Source organism: Gasterosteus aculeatus, chromosome 12 (assembly GCF_964276395.1).
Source record: "Gasterosteus aculeatus chromosome 12, fGasAcu3.hap1.1, whole genome shotgun sequence".
In the NCBI taxonomy this organism is placed as follows: domain Eukaryota; kingdom Metazoa; phylum Chordata; class Actinopteri; order Perciformes; family Gasterosteidae; genus Gasterosteus; species Gasterosteus aculeatus.
In genome coordinates this window covers 15,333,404-15,356,056 of record NC_135700.1, presented here as the reverse complement: position 1 = coordinate 15,356,056, position 22,653 = coordinate 15,333,404, and the positions used below count along the sequence as shown (strand labels likewise).

Here is a 22,653-nt window from a genome sequence, read left to right as displayed (position 1 = left end):
TTTTGCCAGCAAACTACTGCTGTCGTTAGAATAGATTAGCACATTAGCATAGAGCTGCTACGGAAGTAGAAAGCGGCGCTGTCAAAACCGCACCACGCAGTCCTGCCCTCTCCTGTCAGTCTCTCTGGGAGGTGAAGCAACCATCGCAGTGAGATCCTCCAGTCTGTTTGCTGTCATCATGGCGCGGGTTGAAACGTCGTCCAGCAGGCCTTACCACCTGGTTATCTTCGGAGCCTCCGGGTTCACCGGACAGTATGTGGTGGAGGAGGTGGCCCGGACCGCGTCCGAGGGTCCAAGAGGGAACCTGAAGTGGGCCGTGGCAGGCAGGAGCAAGCAGAAGCTAGAAAAAGTTCTGGAGCAGGCCGCCGGAGTCCTCGGTATGTCATTTAACGTTATTTAAACAATCCCAGTCGTTTGTCATGTTCAAGCAGACTGATTCTGCAGCAATTCGACTGTTTTAACTTGGACAGTGTCCTATGCGAGGGTAGTGCATTTGGTGAGACTGCGCCTTTTTTTAAATAAATTAAATTGTATTTAATTTAGCATTTCTAAAGCACGGGAAAGTGGCTTAACTCAGGAGGACTAATCTATCTAAGCTGTGCTCAGTGGTGATAGCATGAGGTGCAAAGTGCAAGCGACGTTGCAACAAACGGAGAACCTTTTCATTTACACTGTTGGCATTAATAAGGGATTCCAGTAATTTATTGATTGAGCAATCTAAGTGAGTGAAGTGCTTTAAGCCTGAAAATGCCCATTAAGTCAATTTGGATGTTTTAACGTGATTTTCTGTTTAACCAGCTTTCATTCAGTTCCCCAAGTACAGAAAACCAAGAAAAACTGGAAATTCTCCCTGTAGAAAAGTTGTATCCGGCAAACGCGTCACTACAATAAATACAGTATATATATATCTATCATTAATTTTCTTTTTATTCAATTGAACAAATTTCAGTCTTACAAAAACAGAAATAAAGTTCACCTTTTTGAAATTTATCATAGTTAATAGTATGCCAGTCATTTCCTAATTGAACCATTTGTATCAATGCAACACTCCAAATATGGAAAATGTAAGTCTATTACTAAATTGAGACCAGTGAGCTATTCTGCTGTCATGATAGTAATGTGGGTTTCCAGAGGATTAGATAGCTATTGTTCTGTCTCCTCAGGGAGGGCAAACAGCTGATGGAACAAACCTGCTCTCTGCATGGCAGCGGACACACGCACACACACACGCACGCACGCACGCACGCACGCACGCACACAGCCTGACAAGCCATTCAGTTCAACACAGTAAACTGCCTGTTTTAAGCCGAAAATCCTGCATATATGGTTTTAGCAAGTATTATATTTAGTCTTTTTTTAGGCTGCTTATATTTGCCAATATAGGTACAATTGCAGGTTTGAACTCCTTAATTCCTAAAGACTGCTTGTGTTTGCAGATAAGCCTGAGCTCAGGTCGGAGGTGGACATCATTGTGGCAGATGTCGGGGAACCAGACTCCCTGGCAGCCATGTGCAAACAGGCTGTAATTGTTCTCAACTGTGTGGGGCCTGTAAGTATACGTGTGTGTGTGTGTGTGTGTGTGTGTGTGTGTGTGTGTGTGTGTGTGTGTGTGTGTGTGTGTGTGTGTGTGTGTGTGTGTGTGTGTGTGTGTGTGTGTGTGTGTGTGTGTGTGTGATTGTTCTTCTTTACCACACACAACCTGCTCTGTCACATGACGCAAACTATTTTTTTCTCACAACATTGGCATGTTAGCATCTCCTATTGGAATCAGTGTAGCTCGACGTGACTCTCTTTCCCTCTCTTTCTCTTTCTTTCATTCTCTCTCTCACACACACACACACACACACACACACACACAGAGCAGTCTTTCTTTACACAATGATGGCTACTGACTTGCAGGACACAATGAGTTGTATTGTATTACAACAAGTCAGAGGGAAAAGTGGGTTTCCAGGTTTGTGTCCAGGTTATCATTCAGGGTCTGGTTTCAAACCAAATTATACCCCTGCAGTAACCTCTACGGTTTTGTAGAGCAGCACTTTTCCAGTTGGGTGAAAACGGAGGCAAAAAGCTTAAGTCGAAAAGAGTTTGCCCGTCTTGTCGTTCATAAAAAGTAATGTATGTGATAAATCTATTACCAGGGTGAGAAAGACCACACGGTATTCTGTAAGCCACATGATGATCTAAAGAACGGGAACAAGGGTTGTTAAATAGGGAGAATTTATCTCGCTCTGCAGGGTATAGTATCAACAAACAACTAAAGATTACAGAGAACACAAATAGAAAGATGAGTCATACACATCTCATGAGTCATTTCACCTCCATGTCAAATTGAACATTAACCTACAACATTTTTGACTGCACAATAAACAAGTTAACAGGAGTTTGTTTGGATTGCCACTGAGGAAAGGACAGGGAGGACTTTGTGGATTGTTGGTCATGGATATGCTGAGGAGAGGTAATGGCGGGTTTTGGTAGAAAAATTAGTTCTATGTGTAGAAATATATGGTTTTGCGTTGTCATGGTATCTTTAACAAAGAGGCCTTGTGCAACATTCCCACTCGGCCCACTTTTTGTGTGCACAATAGGTTGTCCGGTTGTGACTAGAAGTGGTTTAGACCTTGTTAATAATGAGATTACTCCTGACATTGTAGATAAAAGATGACATTGAGTAACATTTCTTGGTATGTCAGTGTCACTGCATGGATGCTTTACAAATGACTTCTCTTATATTAGGTACGTGCTGCATGAACACATAATCAAATATTATAGCATAGCAGGGGTCTGCATAGACAATCAACCCATGTGGGAGAGAAGAGAGGGAATAGTGGCACAGTGCATTAATGTGTGTGTGTTTGTGTGTGTGTAGTACAGGTTCTATGGCGAGCCAGTGGTCAAAGCCTGTGTGGAGAATGGGTCCCACCATATTGACATCAGTGGAGAGCCTCAGGTATGCTCACAGTACAACATTAATCATCACAAACTGTAAGATATGCAGGAAGATGTTATACTGTTTATTCCATTGGTTTGTATTGAATTAAATATAAGAAATGTACAAAGAAGAAAATGAGACGGATCTCAAATGAACCACTGATTGTTTTCTTAGAAGAAAAAAAGATAATAGCAAATTTACTAATATCTTTATTATTATTATTATTATTATTTGTTAAAGCAGCCATTTAGTCCCTAGATTGCCATATTACACACTGGGTTTTCACATTTGAAACATTTAGTTGCAAACAAATAATTTAAAGTTAAATCGTCTTGACTTTACTCAAATAGCTGTTGTAAGTGGACCCTACATGGATCATCTCCTGCAGATGTCTTAACATTGAGCTTGTGTTTTGAAACATGCTGCAGCCTCGTAGACACTCTGCTCACACAATGGGACAAACATACCGTCATGCTCTTTCATATCAGTTTAATTTAATACATTGTAGACTGAACTTTTACACCTGTGTGTGTGTGTGTTCAGTTTCTGGAGGGCATGCAGTTGAACTACAGCAGCCAGGCAGCTGAAAAAGGTGTGTACATCATAGGAAGCTGTGGATTTGACTCCATACCTGCGGACATGGGAGTCCTCTACACCAGAGACCAGTTCAAAGGTACGTACGTACGTACTGATCTGCACGCAAACATTGGGGGTGAAGGGTGAACATCGTCCATCCAAGATGAATATGCAGCGGTTCACTCACTCACTCACCTTCTGCTGCTTTAACCATTCATTCATTTTCATTTTATTTCACCCACAGGAACGCTGTCCGCAGTGGAGAGCTTCCTGACTGTCGGCTCGGGTGATGATGTATGTAACTACGTCAACCCTAAGCCCTAATGGGACAGTTCTCTTTGTTAGCTTTTATGCTCTATTTTTCCTCCACATTCTCACCCTTGACCCTGTAAATGTTTGTGTCTCCGTGTTCCCCTATCAGGGCGGATGTATCCATGATGGCACCTGGCAGTCGGCTATCTACGGTTTTTCCGACAGCCAGAAGCTGCAGAGTCTCAGGAGGAAGTTCAATCACAAACCTCTCCCTGCTGTTGGCTCTAAGCTGAAACGCAGGTACGTAGAGTAGGGAGAGCTGGTAGAGTTGGTAGATCAATCTTGCGTTGAACATAGTAGGTTTACATTCAAATATAAATGTAGGCTAATCTGAATACAATACATAGTAAGTAGAGAGTATCTTAATCATTAAATGATAGGTATAAAAGTCATTTAAGCCCCCCCCTTTTTTTTTTTAACAGCCTTGCAAATCCCTTTACAGATGTTTTATACTGGAAAGACTATCTTGGGAAGATACCCATTTGATTTGGTTACAGACTGTTTGGCCAATACAGATACTAATATTTGAACACACCATTTCTAAAATGTCTCAAACTTATCTTTTCTGTTTTGGTTAGTTTGTCTTACTTATCTCACAATCAGTCGGCATGTACGCTGATATGTAGTATATGCAATGAGTTGGTAGCAGGCAATAATATTGGTGGATAATCCTCTGAACACATTTGAATCCTTCTGGTAAACTTCAAACAAGAGCATATTCTGAAGTTGGACCACACTTTAATGCTGTTGAAGGTATTGTCTTTTCTCAGAGTGTAATTCTGTGTGTGTCCGTAGGGGAAATATGTTCTTTAGCAACGAGATCCAGCAGTATACGGTGCCCTTCATGGGCTCCGACCCCTCCGTTGTGAAGAGAACTCAGCGCTTTGTGGTGGAGGAACATCACGCTAAACCGGTCAGCCTTTATTCTCTCTGCACGATATTCCTCTGATTCACTTGTAAATGTCTTTGTCATTGTGTTTTTCTAGAGAAGCGAACCGTTTACGACTAATATAAAGAAAATCGGTTTATTCTCTAATCACAATAGTAGGGTGCATTGCGGTGCGTTTATTACTGCCCCGGCTTGTTTGTCGAGCATTAAATAAATTATTTTTGTTATTTACTTTAGGTGCAGTATGGAGCGTATGCAGGAATAGGAGGTATTGGAAACGTCGCCAAGCTGATGTTTGCTGGCATGATGTTCTGGATTTTGGTCAAATTCAGTTTTGGACGCAACCTACTCATCAAGGTAAACAAAGATGGCATGAAGCGACTTTGACTTTTTTGTTTCAACAAGTTCGGTCAGAGTACACGTACGGTGTGCTGGTGAATGTTTACCTGCTTCTGTTGTTAATATCCTTCTCAGCACCCTGAGTTCTTCTCTTTTGGACTCTTCTCCAAGGCCGGACCAACTAGAAAGCAGGTAAAGTGCTGACCAGCAAATAAGGCTTTAACCCATTTTTGAAGCGTCTGAGTACTATGAAAAGCTCCCTGTAATTAAAACAACGTATTATTTATTAGGAGTGCTAAAAGGAAGATGTTCTGTATTGTGATATGTGTTCGTATCAGATGGAGGAGTCATCCTTCCAGTTAGCTTTCTACGGAGAAGGTTACACCGAGGGACAGGACCCCTCCCAGGGGAAACCTAACGGCAAGATCCGCACACTGGTTCAGGGACCAGGTAACTGGGAAACCTTTGTACGATAGACTGTTTTGTATACTTGGTTTCCTCCTAAAACCGTTGGCTTGAAGTATATTAAATATATTCTTAGTTGCCTCTGTTCAGGCGGTCCGTCAGGTTAAGTAGATGAGAACCCGTTCTGGCCTGTTTAACACCATTCCTGTTGTCTTATTGTTATTCTCTTGTGTGTGTGTGTTTTTTTTTTTTTATATTCCTCAGAATGTGGCTATGTGGCCACGCCCATCGCCATTGTACAGGCTGCTCTAACAATCCTCAACGAACCCACAGCTTTGCCCAAGACGTAAGTTATCATACCCAAATCGAACGTTACATGGGATCGCAACTGCACACACCGTCAACTACTTCTGAAAGAGCCGGTTGCAGAGTTTCAACTAGTCCATGATGAACCAGATGGAAATTGAATGTGTATTTGAGTAGACTTAAAACAGAAGATGGGGTACTGTGAAATACAATAAGAACATTTTAGGACGTGAGAGTGAACTTAGATTGCAATGTTTTTCATCTACGTATTTCCAGGGGAGGAGTTTATACTCCAGGAGCTGCTTTTGCAAAAACCACACTGACGGACCGCCTCAACAAACACGGCATCCAGTTCTCCGTCATCTAAAGTCCCCCCCGAGTCCCCCCCCCGAGTCCCCCAACGATGCCACACTCCCGGTTTTCTCAGCACTTACTAACATACATAATATCAACTGGAATGTTTCCAATTTCTGAAGAGCCATTTCATCACAAGCACCTTAACTAGAGATGGAGTGCACCTTCAGATGAAGTTAACCCTATTTTAGGTGATACTTTCTGCATTTCTTTTTCTTGCTCAATCATAAACTTGTTTGTAACATCTTGTGGAGATAAAAACGTATTAAGATCAGTTTCTGTGTGTGTGTGTGTGTGTGTGTGTGGACGAGCATTCCTGGCCTGTCAGCTGAATATCCTGATCGCTTTGTTCTTCATATGTCATTTTCAGACAAAATTACTCAGCTGAATGTTGCAACAATTCATCCAACTGTTTGCTTTTGAGCCTTGTCAGAAAACAGATGCCTGCTGTTTTGTTATCTAGTCTTGGAAAGTTTGAGTTTTGCTCATTTATCGGAACTAAAGGATTGACAACTTTCTCTGGACAAGTGTCCTGCTTTTGTCCACTAAGTGACAAGTGGTGATGTCAGCGCTGGTTTTTCATGTTCGAGCATTGTGTGCAATGGTGTGTTTTGCTTTGTGTGCACCTCATAAATAAAACCAACTCTAAGAAGTTTTCTTTCATGTTCAAAAGCTTTCTACTTTTAGTCTCCACTGAAGACTCTGGGTTGAGCAACGACACACGCCGTGCCTGATTTGACTCCTTCTGTTGTCTCTGTAATAAGGTGTGAAGATGTCAGGAAGCGTGGACCTGAATGTTAACTGTTTATATATTTCCTTAAATGTATGGTGAAATGATTCCAATGATAAACTGAGTTTATTTTGTTTGAAAATACACCCCAATAAAGGAGGTTAAGTGGAAAGCAGGAAAAAGGCCCACTACTGGTGTCCCCAGTGATAATGTGTCTTCCCACTGGGGTAGGGAATAGATTTTGTCAAAGCCAAATACTTTAATCTCATCCATCCAGAGAACAAATTATTTTACTGCCAATAACGTCACTTCTATGACTGTCGTTTAGGTGACCTAAATAAGATATTTGTAATATTGCTCCACAAACTGCTTTGACCTAAAGCGCTGACCTGCAGTGATGGTTTCCATGGTGATTGCTGCTTTAACCATTTAAATTGCATAGATCATTCCAAAAGTATCCCAGTTTATCTCCTGCCAGTCACCAAATATACCTAAATACCATCAGCTGACCGGGTGTAAATAACTACCAACACGTTGGCTGTAGAATCTAAATCTTCAAATATTTATTCATAGAAAGTTATCTCCTGTACAAGAACAGAAAAATAAAATGTATTAAAAATGCAGGTGGGGGAATTATTTTTCCTCCACCTTTTTCTTGACCATGTCCTTTATTAAACACGTAATTATTCCCGTTGGTTGGCTCCTCCTCTCACACAAGCAGTGGTCATCTACAACGACATTCATGGCTCTAGATGTATCTGGTTCACAGGGCAGTCACATCCAGCACTCTCCTGCTGTACAATGGCTCTCATAACACCTTCCATTCCACATAGCTTGTTGTTCATGTGGTGTCTTGGTTCAGCAGCTGGTGCGAGTAGATGGCATCTTCATAGTGGTATTTCTCTGCTATTGCCATGATAGAGTCATTGCACCTGATCCTACTCAAAATCTGCAACACTTCAACCACAGAAGACCTACAGGAGATGGGCACACAAGAGGTGATGAGTTGTGTTAGAAATGTAGGGAGGAAATCAGTCCAATCTGCAATGGTATCCATCACAATCTGTCATATTGTGTTATTTATGTCACTGAAGCTGCAATATGAAGCAAATGGTTATGTCCGACTGCTGTTGCATCATCAATAAATGAAAGCATAAAGAGAAGCACTGTGGATTTTACTAGTCACCAAGCAGTTTATAGAGGTTGACCTAATGACTCAATGCATCATTTCATTGTCAAGTGAACATATTTCCAGTGGACTTACCGGGTGTTTGGATCTTCAGGAGGCTGCTGTTTGCAGATGGCATGAACTTCCTGAACAAGAAAGTTTCTGAAATTCTGGAGCTGAGGCAGACATGCATTCTCTCCTTTGAACCAAGAGAGCGGAAGACTGTCTCCTATCTGTAGAGAGACAAAGTAGTGGGAGGTTTACCAACAACAATAAGCTTGAGGGATAGAAAACAACCAGAGCTTGATGAAGGGAACAGACCCCAGAAATAGATTCCAAATGTTTTAAACGTAAACACCTTTCTGCACGCATTAACAGCATTGTTGTACAGCGTCTGGCTGCACATGGTGATCATCAGGTATCGGTTCAGCAGTTTGTCCAACATCAGTTCCTTCAAAGCAGACTCGGGGAGCAGAAAATCCCATTTTCCAATGTTACCTAGTAGCTAATACAAAACACAAAACAATGATCAACAAACAGCGAAATGGAACTTGTAACTCCGCTCTTTGGGTAGAAAAACAATAATGTCTTAAAGAGAGGAGTACTTTTATGGCCGTCCAGAACTGTTGATCCCTGAAGCGACGCTGAGAAGACAACCGGTCATCTAGGAACCTAAATCGGAAAACAAACCATTTATATATTATATTCGAAATACGACAGAACTTTCATAAAGAAATTTGACGTGATCTTTAAACAATGCATCATAGTAAAAGGGTTATTGATCAACACATTTGATATATAATGATTAAGCAGAAACATGTCATATTTGAGTCTCTTTTTGAGAACATGTGCACGTGGATAGGGAAAAGTCCTCAACAAGGTTTATCATTTAAATGAGTCCTTAATGTATAAATATAAATGTATAGATTAAGAGGCATGGCGAGATATACTGACTTCTTGGGGTAAAGAGGGATGAAGACATCTTCATCCACGCAGCTCCTCAGTCGGGTGATCACAGCCTCCTTGAATGTCTGCATGGGACACAAATACACATTGTTAACGCAAACGTGGTCATGTATTGTGAATTGCATATTGACAATACAGTATGACTGAATTTCTACATATTTTAAGTTTGTCATATTGTGTCTTAATCGTTAGATATTAAGGTTCGTGAAATCACTGTGGGGGTTGTACAATTATGGCGTGAGTTTAACTTTGGCTGATGCTCCTGAGCATTCATTCATTTTCCATTCAAACTTACTAGTTTGTCATCTCTCGATGATCAGAGTGATCTCAAGTAACCACAATTAGGCTTTATGACAATAGAAACCCTCGCCCATCCCTACCTCAAATATTAGAAAAGGGCTAAAATAGAAAAGCAGGATAACTTCTGTGTTGACAATTATATGTCAGTGTTCAACTTACCTTGACTGGTTTACTTTGCTCTCCTTCAAAGATGGAATAGTCCTCCTTCAGTCTGTGACAAACTCCTGACAGACAGACCGACTGATGGCGGGACATGGGATCCCACACCAGCTCCACGTAGGCTAAGCACAGCCAAAAAAAAAAAAAAAGAATTGAGGTGTCTGTCCTTTGACACGTCTATGACATCTGCTGAGGAGCTCGAGGAGAGCGTGTTGGGGCATCGCTCTAACACAATAGATCGCTCGGACACTTACTGAAACATGGTTCATTGCATGAGAGGTGGAGAAGTACAAGTGTGTGAAAGATGTCAGGTCACTTAGCATAAATAAGTGAGTGCGGGAGAGCGGGCGCGAGTTACCTGTTATTTTTGGTACGACAGTCTTTTCGATGACATTAGACAGTGTCTCTCGGTCGGTGTGCTCTAGTTCCTCGTAGCCATGACCGTGACAAAAGGTCTCAACAGCTGTGAACCATGGGAGCGTTTCAAAGTCTCCACTATCGCTCTGAAACATACAAACGACATGGACACATGATGTCACAAGTTGGGTCATGGCCTCTGTGCGTATGTATGAGCTCTTCTCTGTGAACGTGTCCACATGTACCTTCAGTGGGTTCCAGGCCAGTAAGTTATTCCTGATGATGGGGTTCAACAACTTGGGCAAACACAGTGAGATGTAGGCACTGTGGTAAGACTCGGAGTAGGATCCTCTCCATTCTTCAAATCGGGACAGAATCTTCTTAACGTCGCAAAACTCGCTCTGGACGTCAGAAAATACTGCCTGGGATCTCTGCAGGATATCAGCTGCAGAGGGAGAAGGGAAGGATCAGATAAAATAATTCAGCCTGGACTACTTCTTCCGTTTACTTTACGATTATATAGCAGCTGTATCGCACTTCATAGAAAAAAAGTTCACATAAAACCCGAGTATGTAGGTTGAACACCTGACCTATCGTCTTCTGCAGCTCCTCCTCCTCGTCGGCTGATGGTTGGGAGTCTTCAGGTATATCAACATCTTGTTCAGCTTTCACACCAGAGTCCTCCTCGCTGCAACATGTCCGAAAAATACCATACAAACTGTCGTGAATTTGGATAATATACTGAGACGAGGTGTTTGTGAGATTCAGTCCCGACAAGTCTGCTGTTCTCCTTTGATTTTTTTTTCCTAGTTGTTTCATATAACTGGGTAAACATTTCACCTTGTACATCCTTGTACTCATTTTGTCAATCTTTCTAATTTACTATAACAGAATGCAATATGTTGTTTTTGTATAGAATATATTCAATATATGAAAAAAGAAACCAACTATGCCGTGAAAAAACGTTAACTTGAAAGAAATATTTACGCACTCACCCTTGAGCTTCTGTTCTATTGGTGGAGCTGCCACTCTGCTCATCTGTGTTATCTAAAAAAAAAGGATTGAAAAAAACCCAGTTAATGTTCCTTCCTGAGATAATGTACCGATACAGTTAAAGACATATTGTACAGATACACAAATGCAAATGTAGACACATGAACTGAGAGATGTGACTCACAGCTGAGCTGCTGCAGAAGGTCGGCCTGCTCCTTCATCCTCTCTCGTCTCTGTGCCAACAGCGCATCCGTCTGGTCAGACAGCAGAGAGTGCAACTCCAGTTCCAGTGAGTTGATCTCCATTACCTGTCGACAATCAGTAGATTATACCCAGTCAGCATATTATCATCATCATCATCATCATCGGTCTTTAGAAGAGAGGTATCTCTGCAGCTTCCAGTTCATCCCAGCTGATCAATACCAGCTGTCAGACAAAATGCTTGGATCTTTAACACAGATCTTCAAATGGAGAGAGAAATAAAACAGATGTTGAAAAATGTCCTCACTTTAATCACTTAATCATTAAATGTGGTATAGACAATTTCTACACGTTCTACAAGCTGGCGACTTTCCAGCTCTAAAAACTAAAACCTTTTCTCACAGACACTCAGCGCTATTTGTTATACTGTCGACATCTAGGAAAGGTACAGTTTAACACTCATTTATATCATCTTCATTAATTATTTTTAAAATGTACTATTATATGAGAATTAACAGCAGACAATAACGGAACAGATCTACTTATTTCTGACCTTCTCGCGTAGGCACTCCACCAGGTTGTGGACATAGATGGTCATGGCCCTGTAAAACCTCAGCTGTTTCTCTGAGGAACTTTCCTCTAGACTCTCCGCCGAAGTTTTAGCGCCCTCAACATCGTTCTCCATCCTCCTCAGCTCTGCCTGCCGTGCTCTGTGCACCTCCTTCAGAGAGTCTAGTCTAGAAATAAAACATAGTAATAATCATCAGAAAGCAGTGGAGTGAATAACGAGTTCAGTAGTATTTGTATGAATTGGGAAATATCTTTACCGTTTTATTGTTAAATAGTACAATATTGAGGCATGTCAGACCAATATTTCTTAAATGAGTAGGAGTATATCTCTAATGTATTATGTGGTGTGATTTTAAGGCAAAGAAAGTTAGTGGAAACTTACTTTCCAGTGATCCTCTTCTTGACCATCGAGATACTGATGGAAGGGAGAGTTGGGATTTTGAGCCCTGTGGATCTCTTCTTTTGTCGTCCTCTGTCTCGCCTGCTGCAGCTGCTGCTGCTGTAGCTGCTGGATTCACTGCCAGATGGGCTCTGAGGGGAAAGAAAATAGAAGAGGATAAAGAACATTAAAGTTGCAGTACCGAGGGGAGAAGTTACACCAGCAGATGGCTTGAGTCTTCAGAAGGAGACTATTGGACCATTCAAGAGCGGCCAATTTTACACTAAAAGGGACAAAGCGAACGGGGGCTGCCTCGATCTCTCACCTGTCCTCCTGGCCGTCTCTTGACTCCTTTCTCAATTTGTGTCTCCTCCCAAAGTGTCTGCTCTTCTCCATCTGTTCCTGAGAAACTGCCATCACTTTCTCCTGGATTAGACACAAACAAATAGGCTTAGAATCCCCACAATTTGGTAGAAAACAGGCAAAACTTTGGAGGCAGCCCATCATAATGTAATATTAAAAACATACTGTTTACATTAATGACGTTTTTCCTTTAGTTTTTACAGTTGTACCCAGCCCAGTTGTCATAAGAGGTTTAAAACATGTTAAAAATGTTAAGAATGTTAAGATCGGTTTCCCCCAAACCATCCCTTACTCTCATACCTAGTTTCTCTGCAATCCTCTCCCTGATGCTCTTCAGTCTTGGGGCGAATTCGATTCTTCTCTCATGATCATCGTGCTCATCATCATCATCATCAACTCTTTCCTCTTCCCTGCTGTAGTGTTCTGGGGTGCTACCAGCAGAGCTGTGGCCAGCTCTACTCAAGGGAATAAAGTCTTTCTGGGTTTGAATGTTGTGACGCTGCCGCCTGGCTGCCTTGATCTCTTCGGCATTGGGAATAACTACTGTAAAAACAAATAGACAGATGATAAGTCATGGTATACACACACGGATGGCAGAAAAACAAAGATATAACCATTGACAGACCAATATTTGCTCCAAATATACCAGATATCAAAAGCAATAACAGAAGTAAGTCAGTTGTAACAGAAATTCTCCATCTTAACATTAACATTAAATAATCACAGAAAATGTGCTCAATATTTTTTTAACTAGTGGCAATGACAGGGCATGCAACATGTACTGAAAATAAGAACAATTATATAATCTGTAATAGGTTTTCAATGCACACGTTTAATCAGAGACATATTGCATTATAGTCTCACAACACTTAAGGTGGAACGAGACTGACTTTGTCAGGTGGCAGTAATGTAAAATGGATGTATAGTAAAAATTGTTAGATATCGATCAACAGCTGCAGAAAATTAAATAATGCAAGTAGTAACTTTTCTTAGTGTGTTTAATACTCTGTGGAGAACGCCCAGAAAAACACGTACTTGGTTTAGCAGGAGAGCAGCTGGAGTCTGAGGCTGAGGCTGAGGCAGCGGAGAGAGAGCTGACATCACTGTCATCATCATCATAATCTTCGTCATCATCATCATAACGGTGCAGGTCCTGTGGTGAAGCCTGACTGCCATGATCTTGCCGGGGAGAAGCAGAAGCTGCAACACCTCTACGAGCAGCGGCTAAGAGAAAAGAGGGAGCCATGCAAGTTGGAAAAAATAATGATTGTTTGCCAACGTTGTAGCATTGTTGTCTAGATAAATACAGGATTGAGATTAAACTGTTGAATATCGCTTTAATGACTAAGACATGCTGTTTGTAGGCTGACACATTTTATACAGGAAAGAATTTTAAATAAGCCTCTTTGACAAAATCAATATATCTCTACTCAAGACCAAATGTTTGTCCAACCCGAAACGCTAATGAATAAGGTATTAGTCAAATTTACCAAATCTATCTGTATTTCATCAGGCTGTGCAACTAGTTAATCTGATCGGTATTATAATATGTCGTCTGCTCTCATTTATACATAAGTAAAATATTACAGACATGAACATCAGACTGCAATATGTTGGGTAGGTGTACTCAAAAAGTGACATATGTATTAAGTGTTAAGTGTTAACTTAACTAGAGTGTTTTATTAAGCTTTGTGTGTGTGTAATGTTACATCCAATGTGTGTGTTCAATATTTCATTCACCTACCTGTGCTTTGGCTTGTCTTAGCAGCTGAAGCCTCCTTCCTCCTAACTTGGAACAGCACAGCTTTATCGGAGGACTTCTTCAGTTTAAATGTGGGTTCTTCAGCTAAGACAGAAAAAAAAAGAAAATCAAAGATCCATAAGCGCGAAATTGCTCCTTTCTGACCCAAACTCTATATCTATCAAATGAGAGGATGAGGATAGTGAAGACAACAGGCTGTAAAAAATATTATATTATTATTATTATTATTAAATGCGTTGTTTAAATAGTATGTGTATTTTTCAGCCGTATTGATACGTAACAAAACAAAATATTCCAAGAAAAATGTATGAATATTCATTGTTATTCTTACGTTGTTGTAACGTTAACGTACGTTGAGAGTAAACGTGTGGCTGGGGTCCATCTTTGAAAATATTGACATCTTTCAAAAAGCCATATTTACAGTTATTCACCTTCTTTGTCGTCTGAGAAACTGAGGATGGCGTTTGTTTTCGTCTTAACTCCATCTCTGTCCTGGTTCTTCTCTTCTCTTTCTTCTGTCACTTCCACCGTCTCCCCGTCTTCATCGTCGCTGCTGGCCGACTTGGGAGGCGTCGTTTCCCGCTTGGAGCTGCACGTAATGCCGCGGCCCTGGGCCAGTTTGGAAAGCTTATTCACCGCAGCTGCCGCTTTCTCACCTTCCTCCCCGTCTCCTCTGTTCTTCTGCTCGTCCTCATCGTCGCTGGAGTTCTCTTTTCTCTGCCGAAAGTTCCTCCGTGTTTTTTTGTTAAACATGTTTGCGCCGCTTCGGTCCTTGCTGGGGCCGAACCGTCAAGGGGAAAATACTTTGACAACGTCGCAAAGCTCGAACGTAAAGCAGCCGCAATGCACCATGGGTTGCGTAGTCTGCATACAGGGGATCATCAACCCGTTCAGAACATTTTAGTCTCGACAACTTTCCTTTCATTTGACATTTTTCCGACTTTAATTCACAGTTAATACGATATGACACAAATTAACGTTACAAAACTGCAATATAGACCCTACCTTTCCCACCTACACCATTCTTATCAGCACCATCTTTTCCATTAAGTGGGAATAATATTCAGTAGACATTAATAATGCATGGCTGTTGGCCCCTGAAGTATGGAGGACTAAAAGTGCCACAATTAAATAAATAAATACACCATTAAATAATTACTTAAATGTGTCATTCATTAATTAAAATTGGAATTAAATAAATAAATGTGTCATTAAATGTGTCATTAATTAATTAAAATACCGATTCATTGTATGTAAAATGCATATATAACTATTTCACTATTTACATTTACATTTCATGATCCTGCGTTGCAGCGCTTCATGAATTACTTAAAACTGTCAAACTGACCCATCAAAAGTTGGTAGGCGGAACATAACGCCTGATTGGTTACCCTGTGCATCAAGTCAAGACAAATCAATTCCAGATAATGGATCGCTGCAGAGCTACTGAACACATTCCAATACACTGGGTGGCGCTATTCACCTCTACGTTGGTTTGGATACGCTGTTAAACAGAACTTTCATTGCAACGGCTAAAAATCAAGGAGATGACGCGGTCCTGCTAGCCCCAATGACCAAGGACGCAGACGCCGTGCGAGGTGCAGGACAAAATGTCAAAAAGTTGCCCGGAGCTGCTGAGAGAAGCAGCGAATTTGATTGAGGAAGCTCTGAGCAGAAGTCCAACGGCTCCGGCGGCTCAGTCACAGCAGATACCGGCCGCTCAATCACGTACACCTGTCCAAGGTAAGCTAAGTAATTTCATGTTAGCCAGGTGTGCTACTCATTAATGATTCGGGACACACGTGTGGGTTAAATTAGATCGACTCGAAAATGTATTTGTATGTGGTATTATGATGTTTCGTGCGCGACACGTTCGTTGTTAATTGGTGGAGCATAAAACCCGCTAGTTAGCTAATGGTGTTAGCTGGTTTGAGCATCCCAAGATAGAAGTAGAGACTGTTTTAGCTGACTGGTGACCGTTGAGCGGTGACGTTTTTCTGTGTTGCAGCGGAGGTAGCAAGGCTCTTTGCGCCATACAACATTGGAGCCAGAAGGAATATGACGAGACGACCAGCACAAGTCCAAGTTAGCCGAAGAAGCTACACACATACTGTCTGTTGTTTGGCTGACCACAATGCGGATAAAATTCCAAGCGTACTGGTTATAGCTGAACTTCCTCATTCAGGACTTGGAGAGCAAAAAGTAACATTTTCAGGTCAGTGCGAAACTAGGCATTTACCAAAACAAAACAAATTCTGTTCATTGAAATTATTTGCATTTAATTGTATAGTGACTCAAACGTAATTCATTTTAATACTGTGAATAATAGTTATCACAGGCTTATTTGCTTAATTTAAGGTGAGGTGAGTTATGATTTTGTTTTGTTTTTCTCCAGGGAATGACCACGATCCCATGGTTATAACAAATAAACTGATGGAAGTGTTTCCGAAGCTCCAACAAGGGGGAGGCTTTGAACTTCTAAAACTTTTAGGATCTACTCGCAGTCGAAATCTTGCATTGCTTCAGTGTCCCAGCACTGGATACACCCTTGCCTATCTGAAAGATCCATCGACGATGATTGGGCAGGCTACAATCTACATACGTCCACTTCAACAGGATCTACCCTTAGATTGTGTACATAAATTTACAGAGACCTAGTTTAATACATAATCAAAACAAAGATTACTGGTGACTTTTAATCATTAATTAAAAGCCATTTGTTGTTAGGAGAGCTCACGTCCTGCCTCTGGTCCAGTCATCCCCTGCATCACTTGTCAGATGGAAGTTCCCTTTTCAGAGATGAAGCTGCACAGATTGAGCTGCAATGGGTATGTACTTCCTAAAGCAATGCGAGGGTAGCATATTCATTTTCTTTGGGAATATGTCCTCTTGGAGTGTTGTGCACACAAATAAGCCAGTATGACCATTTTGATTCTGTTCACTTCGAGGACACCCATGGAGGAAAGAGAACAAGAGGGAGGCCAAAGGGAAGAAAATGATAGTGAGACAGCCCTAGTCAGTGACAGTGTTCCAGTGAGGTCTGAAACATCAGCTGAGAGTGCAGTAGTTCCAGCAGTGATTGTCAACGAGGAGTTGGATCGCAAAGAAACAGACAGTGGTATGTGTCATCACAATAGTGTTGCTATAAGATTGTGTGTAACTGAAAAGTCAATAGAAAGCGAACACTTTTAATATAGAATTGGATAAGATAATAGTTACAGGCAATTAATAACATGCACCTGTTTTTTTTATTTTTCTAATATTTAGTTTTTGTTGAATGACGTTTTTATGTCAACTCGGCGTTGTGACAGATTTTTAAGCTATTGGGTCCCGCGTTTTATCAGTGAAATAACATAATTTTCCTCCTGTTGTGTAGAGTGAGAGTGTATCTGTATATGCAGGTAACATGCCAACTCACAATATGTCTCTGGAATAGATAACTTTGTTGTTGTTTGTTTAGAATGGAAGATTATTGAGGAACCCACTCAAGCTGCCAAAGTTTTCAAAGAAAATCTGCTAAGGGAACATGCAACTGGGAAACCGCTTAGAATGAAGATGGATGTAAGGGAGTCTGAAGAGGACCGGGAACGGGAGCTTCTCTTATTCTATAAACAGCAGCAAGAATGGGCATGTCCACTTCATTGTACTCTGGTTGGTAAGTAATATAAAGTTTATAATATAAATACATCAGTACAGTTTATACCACTCAAGTAGCATATATGGAATTGTCCCATTGGAAAATGGGAGAATGGAATGCACAAAATTATATAATTGATAAAAAATGTTATGTATGTGAATATTGTGCACAATATACTCTTATCTGGAATAATCAATATTAAGGATGCTGTTCTAAATTACAGCCAATATAATTTTGACTATTTTTCTCCCTTGCTTGTTAAATGTTAGCTAATCAAGTTACCCGTATTTGTCTGCCACTTTTTTCCACTGTGTTATTATCAGTATTTTATTTCAGGTGATCTTGCTATCGGAGAGGGAGTGATGCGGTACTTTATGACAACAATCATATCCAAACTCCAGTTTGGATTCAGTCTAGATCTTGGTAAGTACTCGCACACGTTCTGGTGGTTGATGAACGCAGATATGTGCTGTTTAGCAGAGGGCCGGTGGGCAATGTTTTGTGTCAGGTAAATCAGTAAGTCAGTAGTAGGATATTCAGGGGGGTTGCATTTGAAGTGGTTTGGGGTCTGTAAGTCATTTTGGAGTAGGCTACAATTTTGTTTAAGTGAATTCTACAAGCAGCAATACCACAGGCCAAGTAATCGCCCGTTCCAAACAGGCACATTTTCAACGGGCACTGCACTAGTATGATGTAATTTTATGTATTTAAGAGGTTAGTTGTTGTGACTTTATTCCCTGCTCTCTTGGTACTTTACAGGAGGAATGGGCCGAACACTGCTATTTGAGGGTGAACCTGACCATCTTGTTCCAGCAGCATCAGAGGCACTTATTGAAAGCAACCTCTTCCGGGTTGCAGGAAGGATGTTGGCCCACACTTTTCTGCATGACGGTCCCCATGTTACAGGATTAAGTCCTGCTGTAATTCATGTACTGCTCAATGGGGACCCAGAAATGGCTACTGTTGTTATTGAAGACTGTCCTGATCTGCACATCAGGAGCATCATAGAACTGGTATGTAACCTAAAAGATAATTTGCCATGTAAAAAAATATTGCTTGGGCAGATATAATAAATGGTATGGTCCTTATTCTAGCTTGAACATGAAGAACTTACACCGGAACAGAAAGCCACAGTTTCAGATCTTTCCATGTCTTGGGATCTTCCGGCAGTCACCAAAACAAATCGGAGATGGCTACATAATAAACTTCTACTCCATGCAGTGAGTTCCTGCTGGTTAAGTGACAGAACTCATTGCTGTACTTGTTGAAATTATAGAATGTATTCTGAACCCTGGCTTGTTAATGTTAACACAAGAGTTTAAGTACTCAAGTTTTAATGGGTTTTTATAAGACACTTTATTGTGCTTTTATTAACATTTTGTTCTACTGTGCCAACTTTTGTCAAATTTGGGTTAAGGATTTCTGCTGTAATATGGGTCTGTCTGTCTCTTAGGTCGTTGGGAGGACCATGCGCCAAATTAAACAGTTGAGAAAGGGACTGAAAGATGTGATGGTATGGCCCCTGCTGACATCTAGGCCAGATGTTGTCCCACTTCTTTTCCCCAAAATGGCTGAAATGCAGTTCACACCCCAGGTAAGTCAGTAATTTAGTTATATTTGTGACTTAACTTAATGAATTTTACGTCTTTTTTCCATGACTGAGCTGGCTATTTTTCCATTTTCCAATAATGTGATCTGCATCTCCCTTTTTAAAATTACAATTTGTTTTCTTTAAGATGCTCCTAGAAGAAATCACATGGCCAGTTGAGGACAGTGATGATGAAGACTTTGACTTGGACACCACCTGCCGCATCACTGGCTTTCTAAGGATGTTCATTGAAACGGGTATAAACCTAATTTCTCTTTAAAAATGCTTCTATGTCTCATGGATAGATATGATCAAATAAAGTTGAACTAAATGTCTTCAATCCATTGTATGACTTTTAGCTTCATCAGGTACCCTGGCCCAGCTGCTGACATCCTGGGTTGGCTGGGAGATGCTTCCTCCTGAACTGACAGTGGTGATTTCTGAGGGAACCCTTCCTACGTCCTCCACATGCTTTGAAACACTAAAGCTGCCAGCTCATTTCAAGATCTACATGGACTTTGAGAAAGCACTTGTCGCTGCTATAAAAAGTACTGGATTTGGGCTTGTTTAAGTATTTTCAGACACAAGTTCAGTGTCTTTGAAAACTGATTAACACACTGCAGCAGTTGACTTTTTATTTTATTTTTATTCGGCATATATATATATATTTTTTTTTTAAAGGAAAGCAAACTTTCAGTTTTTGACTGCTTGTTCTAACACAAAAAATAAAAACGTGTCGGACATCAGTCTAAGATTCTTGATAACACTTCCACAGTCTCTACATATAGTCTAAGCGCATCAGTAACAGAAACTCCTGGAGCTGGCAAAATTGCAACCTCTTCATCTGAGAGCTCACGGGCCAGCTGAACCTCGGGGACTGACACAGTGCCTCCATGAAGGCTGTGAGGTCCGTTCCAGTCGATCCCATACTCTTCAGGAATCTGAAAAGATGACAAGCATAATCAAACTTGTACTTAAAAATAGTTTGACATGTCCTAACACAAGATTGTTATTTTTGGTCACCAAGTCAGTGAGAAATTGTTAGTTATTAAAGTTTTGTGAAATAATACAGCTGTAGTATGCACTGTAGAAACTACAGCTCACAGGTTGATCTTTAAAAGCTTGGGAGATTTTAAAGACAATATAGTAAATGTTCCATTTAAAGTACCACATTTAGCACAATTTTTTCCTCCCATAATTCCTTTTGGGCAAACACTTTAGAAACGTGTTTAAAGTTGATTGTTAACCTCAGTAGGATCCTCCTCAGGGCCTTGCTCTCTGTAACGTCTCCAGAGTTGCTGTGGTGACTGATTCCTTTCAGTTCTCAGACCGTGAAAGTTCCAAGCATCTCAAAGAGTCTAGGCTTTGCTGAACCAGTGGAAGGAAAATCCGGTGCAGAGCGAAAAGATGGACTTCATTGTCTGGATTCAGTGTTCCCTGATCTTCCAATGAAGTAAAGATCTGATAGAAGAGGTCCAGGGCATGTTCATAAACATCTCTCCACATCCTCTCTATTCTGTGTTTAGGATAAAATTGTCAAATTGTTAATTTATGTGACATATGCTAAAGTACATTCAACTGGTATTTTAGTTGTGTGAGCCTAGTTGCCAAACATATTTCTTTACCGCTGATTGTGGACACTTCTGCCTGTGATGTGTGAATTCCTGTCGGTACCTCTGCTTCTGATCATGAATTCTGCTACATCTGCATTCTCCCCCCCTTTATCAGACCGTACCCTTGATGGCAGCCCATACTGCTCAACAGCGGCGATAAAGCTCTGTAAGACCGTATGAGCTCTGTTATTGCCAGCCACAGTCAGGTAGACCACTAAACGACTGAATCCATCCACCCCACCGTGGACAACAAATCTCCACCTGTTGCAAAGACATGAAAACATACAACTTTATTGTGAAACAATTGTAATGAAACATCTAGAACGATGAATTGTTTATCTGCTAATATCACTGACCTGATGAGCTTATGGTGGCCATCTATATGCCACAAAGAGTTTGGGCCAGGCACAAAATACTGCCGTCGCCTTAATACACGCAGCCTCAGACGTCTCATGTAGACTCCCTCTGCATCTACTCTGCGTAAAGACTCTTGCAGTCTTGAGACTGAGGGGAGGAACATCCGGACAGCTGAGAATATTACTGTCAGATATTGTTCCACCTCTATTAAACAGGAGGCTAAAAATCACAGGACATGTCTATCCTGATGATAGAAGTCAGCTGTCCTGAAATGTGTGTTTCTCTTCTATTATACACATTCTACATCTCAGAGGCGATGTCTTTCCAAAAGCGGGCTTCCTTCACCTTTCAAAAGGGCAGAGCTCCGAATTAAAAATACATTTAAATAATGCCCATATTATTATACTCACTTGGAACACGCACACCTCTTGCATTCAGGTGACCACGCATTAGCTTGTAGCCGGTGTTTGGATGACTTCTGTGAATTTCACTTACAATATGGTCCAATTCCTCATCATTCACAGCTGAATAGAGATCTGTTTTTCTGTAGAAACAAAAAAAACACAACATCAAGTAATGTTACCTTAAACGCCATATTCTTTCAGAGTGTATGAGAGCAGCAATTGATAAACAGAAACCTCATGAATTTAGTGTAAATACCTTAAACTGTGTTGTTGCATGCACCTCCTGATGGTCCTCTTTGACACTCCGAACATCGCTGCGATTTGAACTGCGGGAACTCCACAAAGAACTTGATGCTCCAGAACTGCACTCGGTATGTCAAACGGCAAACGGCCCGGTCCCTGTGTGTGTTGGGCCTGATGCGCCCTGGTACCAGAGAAGCGGTGGACAACTTCTTCTAGATTTGTAATTACTCTGTGGTCGATATCTTCGTCAGAAAGTGCGGAAATGACTCCAACAACTTCAATAAGTTCCTCTGCTTTACTAGCTACATGCTCGGACTCAGCAGGTCCTGCTTCTACATCCCCTGCTAAGTTTAAAATGTCTCTCACCAACTCCCTGGAAAGTTCACGGAGATCCTCCATGTTTCTATCCAGGTACTTCAGACCAAAGCAATGGATCAGACTAGATTCGCGTTAGCCCCGCCCACTGACTTTGATGGGTCAGTTTGACAGTTTTAAGTAATTCATGAAGCGCTGCAACGCAGGATCATGAAATGTAAATGTAAATAGTGAAATAGTTATATATGCATTTTACATACAATGAATCGGTATTTTAATTAATTAATGACACATTTAATGACACATTTATTTATTTAATTCCAATTTTAATTAATGAATGACACATTTAAGTAATTATTTAATGGTGTATTTATTTATTTAATTGTGGCACTTTTAGTCCTCCATACTGAAGATCATCCAGGGTAAATGTCAACT

The 22,653-nt window shown here is 40.9% G+C and overlaps 4 protein-coding genes across 6 annotated transcripts; 2 read left to right on the top strand and 2 right to left on the bottom strand.

Moving 5' to 3' along the window:
• Positions 1-117: 117 nt before the first annotated feature.
• LOC120811992 (saccharopine dehydrogenase-like oxidoreductase) lies at positions 118-6,785 on the top strand. The gene is made up of 12 exons (XM_040167773.2): positions 118-377; positions 1,437-1,549; positions 2,870-2,950; positions 3,476-3,605; positions 3,753-3,802; positions 3,930-4,060; positions 4,616-4,733; positions 4,947-5,066; positions 5,184-5,240; positions 5,387-5,498; positions 5,718-5,799; positions 6,036-6,785. Exons 1-12 carry the CDS (start codon positions 179-181, stop codon positions 6,124-6,126), a joined length of 1,284 nt encoding a protein of 427 aa, XP_040023707.1. The 5' UTR covers positions 118-178; the 3' UTR covers positions 6,127-6,785.
• A 597-nt stretch (positions 6,786-7,382) lies between these two features.
• Positions 7,383-15,164, bottom strand: gcfc2 (GC-rich sequence DNA-binding factor 2). The gene is made up of 18 exons (XM_040167745.2): positions 14,493-15,164; positions 14,044-14,145; positions 13,335-13,523; positions 12,600-12,842; positions 12,262-12,362; positions 11,940-12,088; positions 11,541-11,724; positions 10,971-11,094; positions 10,789-10,840; positions 10,384-10,481; positions 10,039-10,238; positions 9,795-9,939; positions 9,437-9,558; positions 8,966-9,042; positions 8,617-8,683; positions 8,370-8,516; positions 8,108-8,244; positions 7,383-7,817 (listed from the first exon to the last, which is right to left on the bottom strand). The coding sequence occupies exons 1-18, from the start codon at positions 14,812-14,814 to the stop codon at positions 7,685-7,687; spliced, it is 2,592 nt and encodes an 863-aa protein (XP_040023679.2). The 5' UTR covers positions 14,815-15,164; the 3' UTR covers positions 7,383-7,684.
• On the top strand, positions 15,160-20,029 carry LOC144385299 (uncharacterized). Of its 2 annotated transcripts, none has more exons than XM_078085083.1 (12): positions 15,160-15,804; positions 16,070-16,276; positions 16,457-16,695; positions 16,789-16,889; positions 17,010-17,179; positions 17,570-17,716; positions 18,035-18,121; positions 18,458-18,711; positions 18,793-18,918; positions 19,152-19,292; positions 19,435-19,543; positions 19,646-20,029. In XM_078085083.1, the coding sequence occupies exons 1-12, from the start codon at positions 15,672-15,674 to the stop codon at positions 19,855-19,857; spliced, it is 1,926 nt and encodes a 641-aa protein (XP_077941209.1). In that variant the 5' UTR covers positions 15,160-15,671; the 3' UTR covers positions 19,858-20,029. The 2 variants fall into 2 exon arrangements, with proteins under 2 accessions (XP_077941209.1, XP_077941207.1); XM_078085081.1 differs by having other exon boundaries at positions 17,522-17,716.
• On the bottom strand, positions 19,913-22,625 carry LOC144385300 (uncharacterized). 2 transcript variants are annotated; one of them, XM_078085085.1, is made up of 6 exons: positions 21,917-22,625; positions 21,667-21,800; positions 21,256-21,403; positions 20,912-21,160; positions 20,534-20,802; positions 19,913-20,227 (listed from the first exon to the last, which is right to left on the bottom strand). In XM_078085085.1, exons 1-5 carry the CDS (start codon positions 22,300-22,302, stop codon positions 20,604-20,606), a joined length of 1,116 nt encoding a protein of 371 aa, XP_077941211.1. In that variant the 5' UTR covers positions 22,303-22,625; the 3' UTR covers positions 19,913-20,227; positions 20,534-20,603. The 2 variants fall into 2 exon arrangements, with proteins under 2 accessions (XP_077941211.1, XP_077941210.1); XM_078085084.1 differs by having other exon boundaries at positions 21,256-21,427; positions 21,917-22,444.
• Between the last annotated feature and the right edge of the window lie 28 nt (positions 22,626-22,653).

Excerpts from the sequence above, each read along its gene's own strand:
- LOC120811992 (XM_040167773.2), top strand. The coding sequence starts at position 179 with ATGGCGCGGGTTGAAACGTCGTCCAGCAGGCCTTACCACCTGGTTATC. Across the intron at positions 2,951-3,475 it reads ACATCAGTGGAGAGCCTCAG|TTTCTGGAGGGCATGCAGTT; the intron begins GTATGCTCACAG and ends GTGTGTGTTCAG. Across the intron at positions 5,800-6,035 it reads CCCACAGCTTTGCCCAAGAC|GGGAGGAGTTTATACTCCAG; the intron begins GTAAGTTATCAT and ends ACGTATTTCCAG.
- gcfc2 (XM_040167745.2), bottom strand. The coding sequence starts at position 14,814 with ATGTTTAACAAAAAAACACGGAGGAACTTTCGGCAGAGAAAAGAGAAC. Across the intron at positions 13,524-14,043 it reads TAAGACAAGCCAAAGCACAG|CCGCTGCTCGTAGAGGTGTT; the intron begins GTAGGTGAATGA and ends CTTTTCTCTTAG. Across the intron at positions 9,043-9,436 it reads AGCAAAGTAAACCAGTCAAG|ACATTCAAGGAGGCTGTGAT; the intron begins GTAAGTTGAACA and ends TGTCCCATGCAG.
- LOC144385299 (XM_078085081.1), top strand. The coding sequence starts at position 15,672 with ATGTCAAAAAGTTGCCCGGAGCTGCTGAGAGAAGCAGCGAATTTGATT. Across the intron at positions 15,805-16,069 it reads ATCACGTACACCTGTCCAAG|CGGAGGTAGCAAGGCTCTTT; the intron begins GTAAGCTAAGTA and ends TCTGTGTTGCAG. Across the intron at positions 16,696-16,788 it reads AGGATCTACCCTTAGATTGT|GAGAGCTCACGTCCTGCCTC; the intron begins GTACATAAATTT and ends ATTTGTTGTTAG.
- LOC144385300 (XM_078085084.1), bottom strand. The coding sequence starts at position 22,302 with ATGGAGGATCTCCGTGAACTTTCCAGGGAGTTGGTGAGAGACATTTTA. Across the intron at positions 21,801-21,916 it reads ATGCAACAACACAGTTTAAG|AAAAACAGATCTCTATTCAG; the intron begins GTATTTACACTA and ends TTGTTTCTACAG. Across the intron at positions 21,428-21,666 it reads AAGAGGTGTGCGTGTTCCAA|CTGTCCGGATGTTCCTCCCC; the intron begins GTGAGTATAATA and ends TAATATTCTCAG.